This window comes from Corvus brachyrhynchos, unplaced genomic scaffold, assembly GCF_000691975.1.
Source record: "Corvus brachyrhynchos isolate BGI_N302 unplaced genomic scaffold, ASM69197v1 scaffold3, whole genome shotgun sequence".
Lineage (NCBI taxonomy): Eukaryota > Metazoa > Chordata > Aves > Passeriformes > Corvidae > Corvus > Corvus brachyrhynchos.
This window is the reverse complement of record NW_008237619.1, coordinates 6,667,470-6,681,864: the sequence shown is the minus strand read 5'-3', so window position 1 is coordinate 6,681,864 and position 14,395 is coordinate 6,667,470. Positions and strand designations below refer to the sequence as shown.

Below are 14,395 nucleotides of genomic sequence, written 5' to 3'. Positions count from 1 at the left end.
ACAGAGTTGGAAGGAAATTTTGTAAATGCCTTTTGGATTTGGATATCTCCACAATACAGCCTAATATATTTCATTTGTCATTTATATTTAGCTTAAAAATAATTATTTTTTATGTTGTATTTGTATTTATATTTTAATTGTATTTGTATTTTACATAAATTCATAACCACTTTTAAGATCTAAGCCACGATTTTTAGGCTTAATTTATATCCTTATTATTAGAATTCTATTGTTCAGTGAAGCAATGTTTAGACATTACTGCAATGTGTTTGGTACAGGAAGTTAGTAGAACTTGTAAGTCTGCTTTCTGGAAACTTAATTCAGAAAGCAGTTTTTAAAATTCAGGATTACAAATCTGTAAGAAATAAAAAATGTAAGCTTTGAGTAGTTCCTAAAGAAAAAGTTTGTGCAGAGTTCGTAATAATAATTATTATTGTTTTCAGAACTGAATTACATATTACTAACACTTCGGAGGGATGCTTCTCTTTGCAGAGTGGCTTTTGGGAACTGCAATGGTTTGGCTGTTGTGGATTTCATGCAGAAGACAGTCCTGCTGAGCATGGGCACCCTCGACCTCTATGGATCGAGTGATCCATACCAGCGCCAGCCCCGCTCACCTCGCAAGAGCAGGCAGTTTGCTGCAGGTAGGAAACAGTCATTGTGGTTATGAGCCTGAGATGTTTCTTTGGTTTTTTTGCCTGTGGCTTTTTATAGTGCTTTTGAGATGCATGACTATTTGCCGGCCCATGGAGTTTCTATAACTTGACAAAAGAAACTTGACGTGCTCTAGGTGCGGGCACTTTCTCAGAAACAAAATGTTTTATGAGGTTTTTTTTCTTTTGGGATGGAGGTCAGCAAGTCATTCCCTTAGCTGAGTCTGTAATAGAAATCACAATGAGCAGATTAATAAATTGTTTCTGTGGCAGTCACTTGAAGTGTAGTTTGTATGCTGTTTTCTTTCTGGTTTCAATAAGTTCATACCAGTAAGTAGGACTTCAATTTAAGCTTAAATGTACCTTCTGCCAGGTGCTATTCATTAGAATAGTCAGTTGTGTTTAGTGAAGTGTAACACCTGGGAGGCATTCTATGTTGGTAGTACAAGCAGCTCAAATTAAGCACTTCATTAGTGAGCTGAAGTTCTTGATATAAGCTTACAACATCCATTTTAAAATTTGATGCTAAGAGGATTACATTTGTAAGTCATAACTGTTATTACACATTGTGTATTAGAAATATTAGCACTTCAGTACAGCTAAATTTTACCATACTTTGTTGGTTATCTAAACATTTACTTGTATGAGAAAAAGTCAGAATATCATCTATGTTTCAAGTCTTTTCACTTGACATATTCCATAGTAACATGCAAGAGTCAGGCACAATTATGAAATGTCTTTTACATAGCTGTGAAGTTTTAGAATCAGATTTTAAAATATCTTAGAAAACATGGAGTTTTAAATCTAACCCTAAAACTATAAGAGCAACAGATTATAGTGGGTTTATGCCATCAGCATTTTCATCAGCAGACCCTGCACTAAATCATCAAATCCTACTTCTCCATAGAGTTACAGGAAATATTTTTTTAATTGGGAATGTGTTTACACTCCAAATAGAAAGGAAAATTTAGAGAAAAATTTAGAGAACAAAATATAAGTCTTCAGGCCTACTTCTGCTCCTGAAAGACCATTTATCTCACTTTCTGTGCATTTAATCATGCCAAGCTTAGTTCCCATCTGTGTCAAGTGTTAAATATGTAAATTTGGCACAGCTGAGGAGAGAAGAGACAAGCAGCTTCAAGTTACCTTCGGCTTTTCTGTCTGGTTTCAGGCAGCTTCACAGCAGCTCCCTGAGAAATGTGAGTAGCTAGCCACAAACAACATGCTGCAGAACCCTGTACAAAAGGTGGAGGATTGCTCATGTAGAAAAAGCTGTTATCAGCACTGCATCACAGAGGGTTTTTCTCTGTCAGTGGCAGTCTGGGCCAATCCTTTAAGCCATTATTCCAGCTATCCAGTGCTGCCAGAACAGAGCTCACTGGGGATAAATGACCACTAAGAAGGATTGCACACTTCTAGATTGCTCATAGAAACTATGCATCTAAAAAAAAGCCTCAGCTGCTTTCTCACCATCCATCCCACATCCTTTACTTTTTTGATTACTTTTCTTGTTATATCTCCCCATTGGAAGGTAAGCATCTGCTGAAATTTTTTCACCTTGGCTGTTCTAGATGCTGGTTATGATATCAGTTCCTTTCACTTTAGACTGTTTTTTCTCTCTTTCCTCTGCCTGCTGCTGATGCTGGTGTACTGGCATGTTCCAAAGACAACTTTTGCATGCGTGGCCTGTCTAACTTTTATCCAGATTTAACGAAACGGATCCGTACTTCCTATCAGAGTAAGTTCTATAAAGGTTAGGCAAAAAGCTTTATCATGACTGGACTATGCCTGACGTAAACCCATGTGTTTGTGCTTTGTAATGTGTTTTTTAAAACACATTCAGCATGCATGCAAACTTACTACATTTTGTGATGTCAACCATGCTTATTTTTGACAATTACCTTTATTATACAGAAATTCTTTTCTTTAAAAAGAATCAAAGAGAAAACCTCAATGTTATATGGGGAAGATTGGGCCTTAGAAATTATATTTCAACATTTCTATGTTCTTGGTGACAGTATCTTTCTTTGGTTTTATATTCATTTCTATGTACATTTACTAGTATGAAGCATTTCTTGTTTTGCAATGGCACTATCTGTAGTTATCAATCAATTCTTTCCTTTTATCAGAAGAACAATGTGGCTTAAAAGAGTACCCCTTGGATTGGATGCTGTGAAATTTAAAATTTTAATCTTGGTTTGGTACTTAAATATTTGGCTTTGGGGAACCATCCCGTGCCTCTGATCTTTGATGGGGAATGTAAAGTGGGCATAAAAATACATACATCAAAGAGGGCTATGAAAATTAATGTTTTTAATATCTTTAAATTTTGAGTTATACTGATATGAAATTTAAATATTAGCATTCATCACTGCAGAATGCAGTGAACAAAGCTATAATTAATTTTTCAAAAATGACTGTTCAAGAGATGAGCCATACGTATCTTAATTAACTGCAGTGCTTATATGTAATTAGGTCTCTAGGATGCCTCTTTTTAAAGTATTTTTCACAGAACAAAGGGATAGGCAATTTTATGTTAAATATTCAGTATAGGCAAGATAAAGGAGTGGCAGTTATTCTGTTATCTCTCATAAATACGAAGTTATGTAGCTATTGAAATACAGTCGTACACTTGCAGAACGCATTCTGTTCCATCCCTCTAGGCTGATTTCTATGACTTTATTTCATAATAGCTCATAAAAGATGGTCTGTTTAGTTAAAAGATTAGTCCAGTTACAAATTCAGCACTCCATAAAAAGGTTTGGTGTACGATATCTTAGTCTGTTAGTCTGGTCTTGCCAATGTCAAGTTTGTAACAGAGAGCCTGAGAGACACACAGCAGTCAATGGTTTGGGGGTTTTCCCCCCCCTCTAAAAAGTTAATAAATTCTAAGCCCAAAAATTACCAGTGTTTTCATTCAGAATTACAAACATAGACCATAGAGTCTTTCATAGCTGAAAATGTATTCTCTTGTTTCCATCTTCATCCCCAGAGCTGGAAAAGTCTGCAAAATCTTCCTATGAGGTATGAGTCTGAGTTTTAGGCAAGATCATGAACAGCTTGATTTCTTTCCACAAAAATTATTTGGTTCTTGCTTTTGTCCTTTGATACTTACACAGGCGTGTATATTGTATGATCTGAAAGATGCACCAAGCAGTAAGATCAAGAACAGGACCAGAATCTGTCATAGACTGAAAATATCTTGCTAAGTCATTCTCAAGTTGTGCTTTCTTACATCTCTTATCTGAGAGATGAAGTTTAAGTGAGGTATTAAGAGAGGATTTTGGATTTTGCTTACAAGTTTATCTTCTCTCATAAGGGATGATGATTGGAAAAGTAAATTATTTTTGGAAGTTGTGCAATCAAAGCTGATATTATTATGACAAAAGCAGGAGCAGTAGTGGTAACATAAGCATTAGGTCTAAAGCTTTAAGGGTTGTATCAATGAGAAGCTAATGGGAAGATATATGAGTAGTTGATTTGATTAAGTGATGAACCAGGAAGATAATTTCACATGCATCAGTTTGAGAGAATAGGACTTGTAGGCACTGAAGCCAAAGAAGAGATTATCAATGAGCAAGATAGTTAGATTTTTGTTGGTCATTTCAGAGGTGATTTGCAGGAAGAGACAATGCAATTTAATATCCAGCCTGAATAAGAAAGTTAAAATGTGATATTCAAAGATGTAACCAATATTATGGATTAGAGTGTCAGAGAAGACAGTGATGCTGATAGCTCTGTTGGTGTAGTAAAGAGGAGACTTTAGCACCAAAAAAAAGCAGAGTTCATCTTGGCGATGTTAAGCTCATATTTGGACGCTCCTGAGTAGATTTTAGAAAGACAGGATTACGACTCTTAACATGGATGGAAGAAATCCATGTTACAGATGTGTATTTATGAATCATTAGGGATATATATATATTTAATTACTGCCATGTTTAAACAAAATAATCTCTTCAAATACTGGGTCAGAGAAACAAAGTGTTGGTATTTCAGTCTGGGACGTCCATATGTGGTTGGTTGGTTGTTGTTTGGTTTTCTTCTTCAATTGAAATCAAGTCGTACTACATGTTATTACCTGATTTTGGGTAACATGCATCCAAATATTAAAACAAGTACATTTACTGCATCTAGAGGGGTAATGTCTGCAGCAGAATATAAAAATACCAAAATGATGCAAAAGGAATTTGCATCTCCTACTAGAAATTCATACCATCTGTTGGTAGAACAAGAAAATAGTCTTTATGAAGCGTCCAAAGTGTTGTCAACTCCAAAGGATGCTGATACATGGCAAAATAATTTTCATAATGAAGACTTTTCAGTGAGAAGTGTTTGTTCCTCCTTCAGGCCAGTCCCTTGAGAGGGGGTGAGCAAAAGTACCCTTGGTCTGACAGGAGGACACAGAAAAATCTTTGCTGTGAGTCACTGTATATCAGTATTCGACACTTTAAGTCACACCTAAGAAGCTAATATAGGTTGAGTTTTAAGTCAACTGCTATATTCTGAACTAACTAATTTCCAAAGAATGCATGCATAGATATATATATATAGATGTATAAACATAAAGAAAACATAGTATGGTAATTCAGTGTGAAGATGGATTAAGATAACACCGAGCTTACTTATTTTATTGGCTTGTGAATGTTTATGATAATTTATTTATAATCTATTTATAGGCAAAGATGTGATGGCTTCGGGTGCTTTAGAGTAAATGATCAGTCTGAATAATTCAAATATACAGATAGAAATTTCAAATTTCAAACATAATTTTAAATTATGAGTTCATTAAAGTTGTTACCTCATAGTAGACACTATGGGTTTTAGTCCTTTAATAAAGAGGAAATGAAAATCACAGTAAACTTAGAAAAGTATCCATAGGATATGTCTTTAAAACTGTTTTAATGCCTTATGTGATGTACTTACATCTTGTACTATTTACACATGTTTATGATTTTCTCAGATCAAAGACAATTTCTTTATAATGTCATGGGTATTTCTTCTCTCAGGTGGTTGTTCACATTGCCAGTCTCAGGTTTTTGCTTTTGTTTTTACTGCTATGTTCCTCTTGCTCTAGGTGGGCTTAAAATTTGCTGGGGTGGTGGTTTTGGGGAGCTAAAAATAGCTAAAATATCTTGGGGCACAAACTGCCCACAGAACTTCAAAATGGAAAGTGAAAATATTTTTTTAATCTAGCTTCAGTAGCTGTTGTAGTTTCTCAGACATCTGGGGGAAGCTGAGGTCCATGGAAATATTTATACATGGTAAATTATTGAAAATATTTAGTTTGGTTTCCTTAAAAAGGAAATGACAGTAAAAAATGAGCAGTAGTACAAGGAAAAGCTTGAGAGCTCCCTTTCTTATCTCAAAGGGAAACATTTAGTAGAATCAAAGGTAACACATAAAAAGTGATGGATATGTGTTTATCCTTTTCAATGAATGATGATTGAACAATTCATTGCCTTACAACATCTTCAGAATTTAGAATTTAGCAAGATTTAAAAGAGACTTTGGATAAATGGGTGCGTAACGAGCAGAACTCATTATAATATTTCAAAGAAAGAAAGATTTATGGCAGGAGAAAATCTGCAAATGGAAGTGCTTAAGCAAATCTAAGTGAGATTAAGCCAATGCTCTTGTGCAGGGTACATGGTACCACTTACATCTCACGTGGGGATATATTACGCTTCTTCTTTAAAAGCATCTGTAGGTGGTCACTGCTGGGGGTGACAGTGGCTTGACAGCAAGTCAAGGGTTGTAGAGAAGTTCATGTGTTCAGCATTCTTTAATACCATAACATGAAATGTATCTTTGGTGTTTTATGTTGCAAAAGTGTGCCAAACATGAGGAAGTTCTGGTTTTCCTACAGCAGTTGCTCTTGGGTGGTGCAGTTTGGTGGTTTTCGCATTTAAGTCCATAGCACCATAATTTGTATTGAGATGTAATACTGTTTTTATGAACTCCATATTAAAAAATATCTCCAAACTATTTAGAAGCAAAATCTGACCTGGGATTTGATATTGTATCCAACACTAGTATTAATTATGCAGTGTTTAGAACATCATAGCCAAGGTGTTAATACTTTAATATCTCAAATAATGCATTTACAAAAGAAACAGTATAATATTTTATTTATCCAAGGCCTCTGATGCTATGCAAATGTGCCAAAATTGCTCCCACTGCACCTTCCAGAGAGTTCTGCAGCAAAAATCAATTCTGTCCCAAAACTCTAGGTACATAGAGAAACCTTGGGTTCAAGTAGAGTCAAGATTTGCTATAAGAAAGCTGTACTAGAGAGGCTCCCTAAATGATTACCATTTCTGAATATTCTCATAACATTAAAAGTGACTGAACTCACAATTGATTGAAATATAACATTTTACCACAGATTCTAAGTTAAAGATTCAAAATAATAAAATCTTTGGTTTTCAACAGTAATATCTAGTTTGGCAGTTCTTGTTTCTTAAGTCAGGAGCAAGTATATTGTTAATACTGATTTAACAGACTAGATCAATACTGCTGGTTTTCCAGAGGGATCTCAGGATTATTCCTGTGCTCCTGCATCTTCAGTAGTGTTAGGAGCTTTTTTTGTTCAGCTGGCTGGGGTTCTGGATCCTCCCCAGTTCTTTTAGCAGTTCAGAATTACATTGTAATAAAGTTGTCAGTACCTACATTAAGATTCCACTGGTGTTAATGCTAAGAGAGCAGCACTGGTGACTGGGTGGTAGCAGAATTTTTCAAAACAAGAGTGTATATGAATTTTAATGGTGAGGGTCTCTGGGCCTGAGAGTCTAGAAGCAACAAAAATTATAGCATGTAATCTTACAGGAGCCGTGGTGCCCTTTCAAAGCATACTGAAAGGTTCTTGTAGGATGTTTGGTTCTCAGGATGCAGCAGAAGCAGAGTGTGTGTAAATGCAGTATCAATACTGTAAATACAGTAGTGTACACCTGACTGTGGGCTCTGACCTGAGTGCTGTGAGTCCACCTTGCTGGCACGTGAATGTCTGGGCAAGGCTGCCAGTCAGTCCCACGTAGCCCCTGGCATGGGGTGTCAGAGCTCCTTATAACAAGGGTTAGCCAAAGGCATTACAGGATGCATACAAAGGATGCATTTGAATAGGTGTGGCCATGCCAGCTCACCCTCTCAACAGTTGGTAAAGGATAGCATGAGCTCAGACTTTCCCTCCCTACCATGCCAAAAGGCATGTTTGAACTTATACATTTGACCTGTGCCAAAGATGGATCTTAGTTTGCTCACAGGAACAAATTTATGCAATATAGACTAGGATTTCTTTTCTTGGTGCTGCCTTCCTTGTAGATGGAGTTCCTCACATATATTTATAAACAATGTACGAAGAAGTATTTAGTCAAAAAATTCTGTGTGGTACTCAGCCAGCAAGATCAATCCTTCTATGTCCTTTAAAATGACCTGTCTTGTGTGAATTCATATGAAAGTTCTAATATTTCACAGTAGCGGTAATTTTATTTCTTTCTTCTCTCTTTTAAGATTTCCTCCATGCATTATGCAGCAGTTGAAAGCACAGAGTTGTTTCCACATCAGTTTGACAGGGATGAATGAGATTGAGTCATATCACAGACTTTTAAATTTTAAACTATACTTACTTGTTTTCTTTTGTTAGGTACAGTCACTCTTTTCTATCCCGAGGCACTTGGAAAACAAATTTGAGTTAACAAGAGGTGTGATTTTTTAATTTTTTTTTTTTTTTTACCAAGCCTAAATTGCTGCAGTGACAGCCTGATAACTGCACTTATCTGAAATAGATTATTTCCCTCTCATTTCACACCATTCCTTTCTCCAAATTGACTTTAAAGTGCAGAATATCATCGACCAAGAAAGTTGAAGCATGCCCTGTTAGATTGTAACTTAACTCTTTAACTCCGTTTTTTCAGGCCTGACTGAACTCAGTGACAGTCCAGTTTCCCTGGAGCTAGAGCGTTGCAAGTCTCCCACTTCAGGTAAAGGTGATTGGCTTCTCTTCCTGCAGTCTGTATAAGCCATTCATGTCATGCATCACTGTGTTTCATTAATCCCTAAGAAGCAAAGTGCATAGTTCCAAAGAGAAGAAATTACTGGAGAAGTGCTTATTACATAGCACAGTAAAATCCTAAGTCTGTTTCCTTAAGGAAAACTTAAATGTACGTGGTGCATCTTGAAGTGAACAGTATGAAAACATTTGAAGTAACAGGATCATGCAGGTATATTCCTATAACCTCCTATAAGAAGCTTGTTTCTCTGTTTTCTTAAAAGACTAAGTTTTTTTTACAGCAGGGAGTCCTTATAATTCTGTATGTATATATCATGCAAATGTGTACATGGAGAATTTATTTGAAAAACAGCAATATGGAGATGGTAAATTTTAATCATTAGAACCTACCAGTGCCTAAGTTATGTGATTTGCAATGAAAGCAGAACCTCAAATAAAAATATTTGCTTATCAGCCAGCTGTGACCTGGCAGGGAAATCTTGGCCACACAAAAATTTATAGATGTTTCCCATTTTACCCATAGTCCTTCAGAAGGTGGAATTCATCTCATTCCTAGAGACTTTTTCTGCAAGTGCCAAGTCTACATTGATCTCTTTAGTGTGAGTTCACTGTCTTAAAGATTGTTGCTAAGAGCTGTTTTCTAGTAGCTGACTTTTAAATGTTATGGAAAATAAGGAGGTGTAGCTGTGATACATTCATTTGGCTTGTGGTATGCATATCACATTTCTTTTCCTTGTAGTTTGGTAAGTATAGATAGATAGTTTTTCCCCCTTAGTTATGGTAACAAATTCCCACAAGTATGCTGTTCAAATTCCCTGTTATTGTTCCATGTATTCCATGTCATAATAAGAGGATACATTAATCTTGAATGGAGGCCACTAATTAGTAATTTATAAAAAGCAGAAACTAATAAAAGTGTTTCCCTGACATACCAAGAACTAAAACAAAACAGCTGCTTCAAAATATGTATTTCCTTGTACTGTTTGCAACCCAAAATCTGTAGATGTGGAAATATCAAAGTGAAATAGGCTCTAATAATATCGGTATAAAACTAGGAGCTCAAACACTTGAGCAGGGCCTCAGAAACTCATGATATAGGCTTTAAACTAAAACATTTGGTAGCTCAGTTATAATTAGATAATTTATTGTGTGGCTCACTGAGATTCAACTTTTCCCTTTTCTCTTCAGAAATGAGCTAAAACCTTTCCTTTTCTTTTCAGTAAAAGCTAAGAGATGACTGATTTGGTAACCATATGTGCATATTCTTAGTTTTATAATGATGAGTGTCTCCTATAACACTTTACTTTTTCTGCAGTTAACTTCAATTTTTCATTCTGCTGGTGCTCAAAAATAGCTCTCTTAGATAAATCTAAGATTATTTGCTCCAAAATTTATTCTGCTTTTTTCTGTTTTGGAGATATTCAGCGGGGAAAACATAGCATATTTATGGATCTTTCCTATTTTAGCACTTTCATGTTGTTTTCCAAGCTATATTTATATTTTTTAAATGTGAAATCAGGTGCAGTTTTGTAGGAAGTAACTATTATTAGAACTGCTTTTTAAAACAAGAAGTTTCTTCTACTGTGACTGATATTAATTATTTTTATAAATTAATGCAAAATATAATTAATATTGCTCCTGCATACCTGCTGTAAAATGGGGCAGAATCCAACCTAGTCAGCTGGAATAAGTGACATCAAAACTGCACCCTCCAAAACTTGGGAGTGGAACTAATCCTGTGCTTACCAGCACAACCTTAACACTGACACCAGCCTTCTCACTGACTAATGTTTCTTGCTCACAGAGCACAGCTACCTACTTAGGAATTTGTCAGGCAGGATCCTTCTACTTCCAGTCTTGCCTTTATCTGTTTGAAGTCCATGGCACACAAGCTCCACAATGAAAGTGTGCTGGGTTCCGTAAGAGCCCTGTGATCTTTGTGTTTGTAAAACCAGTGACCACATGCCTCTGCTGAAAACAGACCAAGACTTGATCCTTCAGAAATTTAGCAAAAACAGGAAGAACATTTGAACTGCTGGGTGAAGCGATTCAAGTTGCTGCCCAGTGGAGGAGGGCCTGCTGGGTATGGCTACATATGGTCACAGAGACAGCAGAATGGAGTTTGATTTGTGGCAATTCATTCTGGTTGCCAGAGCATGTCAGCATCAGTTCTTCATCCAGCAGGGACATTCATGCCAGGTACTGGGCCTGAGTGTGCTTAATACACAAACAAAGTGCAAACTGCTGGAGGACACGAGTCTAGATGGCAAACACTGCACTCATGATGGCACAGTGGTGAGCATCTTCATCCTTAGCTCCATCAAAAGGGCAATGATTTGAGGAACAACATTGCTGTGCTCACGTGCGTGCTTTGAGACTCCCAAGACAATGCCTAGGAAGAATCCCTGAGGCACACTAATTGCTAACGTAGACGTGAGAAGTTCTACATCTAAGATCGCCGTTAGCAGCTTAGTCAGATTTCCATTCCAATCAGGCCATAAGAGCAGTGTTGGCAAAGGCTTCTTGGAGGACTTGAAAAATCTCCTGCCTCCCCATTTCTTGGTCTAATGTTGAACATTGCTTAGACTGCTTGAACTATCTCTGTTTCCATGAAAAATTCATTTTGCCTGTAACATCCTAGTGCTTGTCAATGTTTTAACCTCTGACTAAACTTCTGCAGAGACAACCTAGGTCAACTCAGTAATTCAACTTTGTTGTTTCTCTTCTCCCTGCCTCAAAACAGAATTAGGGATCTGTGTGTTCTATCATTGATATGAGTGTTGGAGCACTGAGCAAGAGACTCAGGGCTGAAGAGTACTCCTTATTTCACATGCAGGACTGGTACATAATTCAGTACAAATCCTACTTCTTCATTAAGTAATATTTAACTTGTTTCACAAGACTGTCTTCTCAGATGTTCCTCCTGTACTACTTACTAAAACATGACTTTGCAGATGATGTAATTGAAAAATCAGATTCCAGTTCTGAACACCATTTAGAACAGAACATAAAATTAAACCATTTGATTAAAAGTTTTCTGAAATGCACAGTGCCACACAGAGGGTAGCAGCAAGTGAAGAAATACCAACCTTGCCTTTCAAGAGTCGTAGGCAGAGGAGAGGAATAATCTTCCTTAACCACCGGTACCTTGTTTCATTAAACTAATATTTAAACATGATAGTGATGCACTTCCAACATTAGAAAGGAAAAGAAGTTAATAAAGCCATTTGAAAGATTCTCCTTATTTTTGAATATCTGAGAGGTGGCAATTTCCACTGTAAATGTATTCTGGATGTAGTAATATGTATGGAATAACACTGGTAAAAATTGTGGAACAAAAGAACTTTAAAAAACCACAAACACTTAACCTATATAAAACACGTCTCATGAGAACAGTAATGCAGCAAGGCATGCCATATCATGGTATTTGGTGGCTTAAAACCAAAAGCCTCAGAATATCTTATTCTTACTCCTGCATGCCACGTTCTTTCAAACTGTGTTTTCATTTTTGTTTATGGTTTGGGGGTCAGGAGGGCTTTGTGGTACTTTAATTCTGTCGTGGCATACGAGAGCTCAGTAGCTCTAAAGCACTCGTCATGGAAGTGGTGCTATATCAAATGCTTGAGTTAATTACTGTGTAATGTATTACAGAACAGTAATCATTCCAGTACATTTTGCCTTTATTTTTATCATCTCATTAGGTAAACTTATTGAGGGACTCTTAGGAACATAGTATATAATATATATATAATTAGGTATGTCCATTACTGTTTCAAACATTTATATGGAGCTTAATATTGAAGTGTATAGATGGGAATACACTGTGAGCACAGGCAAATACAACTTTGATAGCTCATTTGTTGTGTGAGATGCAATTGGACAGTTTAGATTCCTTTCAAAGACCTGAAGGAAAGAATTTCTTCAGTCTGTGTATAAGAGAGTGACTTATTGAATATTTGTTCTAAAATGAAAATGGATTTGTGTTTTTTTTCTTAAGAAATCACCTTTATATTGGGGGCTTGCATCCAAAATGCTTTTAAGACTTTGAAGCTTAGAGAAGGCTGTGTAAAGATTTCCACAACTGATTCCCGTGAGCTTTGGGACAGGTCCCTAATGGCAAGATTACAAGTTTTTATATGTACTATGATTTCCAAGTGCTTCTATCCTTATTCCTTTCACTGGTTAAAGCTGCTGGGATTAGGCCTGTGCCATGCCAAACTCTCACTTCCCTATGCAAAGTGTTTTTAAAATAGCTTTCTTTCAAGAATATTACTAAATTTCTTAACAGTCATTCTCTTTTTTAACTTGTGGGTAACTTCAGAGTAGCTGAAGAGATTTGACTCCATTTGAAAATTATATTCTTCTGGAAAACAACTTGGAAAGTAAACGTTCCAAAACATTTTGTGTGTCTGTAAAACATGGAATGTATTTATTTTGAAACTTACTTTCTGATGACACTGCATAACCATTTCTACTTACCTATATTAAATTAAAAAGAATGTTAACTAGTCAGAAGACCATAATTGGAGATTAGCTTCAGCAGTGTGGATACAAGGTGCATTTTATCATTATTTCCCATAAGCAAGGGAGTTTCTGAACAGGTGAATTTGTGCTTAAGTTCTTGAGAAGGGACATGTGTGTAGGGATTAGCAAGGAACAGGGAGCACTGTGAGCTGGGGACCTGGGTTTGGGCCCTTGTGCAGCCAGTGGTGCACGGCTCAGGGTTCAAGGGGGCTTTAGGCAGTGACTGGGACTGGTATTTCAGGGTGTTAGTCAGGCAGAAGCTCCTTAGTAGAAAAAGACCTGTACGAAGTCACCTTCCTATCGAACAATATGAAAATCTGTGACCACAGGGCTGCTGTAACAGCTGAGGGAAACCCAGCGCTGAATGCCGGAGCTGCGAGCGCACGTTTGTCTGTTGGTTGTGCCTTGGTGTTTTCCTTGAAAGACTGATAGGAACCATATGGCTGTGGAGCAGGATGTTGTCAGGTCAGAAGACCTGTGTGCTAAGCTTAGCTGGCTGCTAGACTGTACCTAGTAACTCTTTCTCATCCCACAGCTGAGTAATTTGACTCTTAACACTTTTAAGCTCTTTTGGGTAGGGGCTGTCGTGCCTTATGCTGTAGCATCACAATTTCTGCTGGCTGTCTCCAGTGTGAATATAAACAAATAATGATAGCAGACAACTCTGCTGGCCTCTTGAGCCTTTATACTCCATTCTCAAATTAAACTGGCTTTCAAAAGCTCTTTGTCAGCAAGATAGGCTTACATGTGTGATCCTCCTTTATAATAAATGTAAAGAGAGTAAAACATGCATGATTTAGGTACTAAAAACAGGTTACATAAACTGAACAGAATGTGGATACTATTAATAGTTAAAAGTCAGTTTTAAAAATTAATTTAGACAGCTTTAATCACAGTAAAGCATGAAAGCAACCAGCTTCTTTTGTTGTTTTTACCCTCAAGTATGTGGTCTGTCAACTGATCTGTGCTGTGTCCTAGTGCATCAGTGTCCAGCCATGTGATTGCCATGTGAAGAGTGTGCAATTGTCATGCAACAGCTGTGGCAGCTCCCAAACCAAGCCTGTGTTGACTCCAGAGGAAACAGAAAATCCAAACTTTGCATGTGCTGTATGAGCTTGCACAAAAATAGCTGGGAGCTATTTCTTGCAGTTCAGACGTGTATCACAATTTGGGAACAGCTGTGGCACACAACACAAGATACATAATTCCTGCT

At 36.9% G+C, this 14,395-nt stretch overlaps 1 protein-coding gene across 9 annotated transcripts in view; it reads left to right on the top strand.

Moving 5' to 3' along the window:
• Nucleotides 1-14,395, top strand: part of STXBP5L (syntaxin binding protein 5 like) — a 190,283-nt gene that overhangs the window by 137,463 nt on the left and 38,425 nt on the right. For 3 of the 9 annotated variants that reach the window (XM_017731884.1, XM_017731890.1, XM_008631730.2), the window contains exons 18-20: nucleotides 493-644; nucleotides 2,320-2,391; nucleotides 8,564-8,629. In XM_017731884.1, coding sequence (XP_017587373.1) covers nucleotides 493-644; nucleotides 2,320-2,391; nucleotides 8,564-8,629 — 290 coding nt within the window. The remainder of the gene's footprint in view (nucleotides 1-492; nucleotides 645-2,319; nucleotides 2,392-8,563; nucleotides 8,630-14,395) is intronic. The other 6 variants (XM_017731886.1, XM_017731891.1, XM_017731888.1 and 3 more) reach the window with 3 other exon arrangements.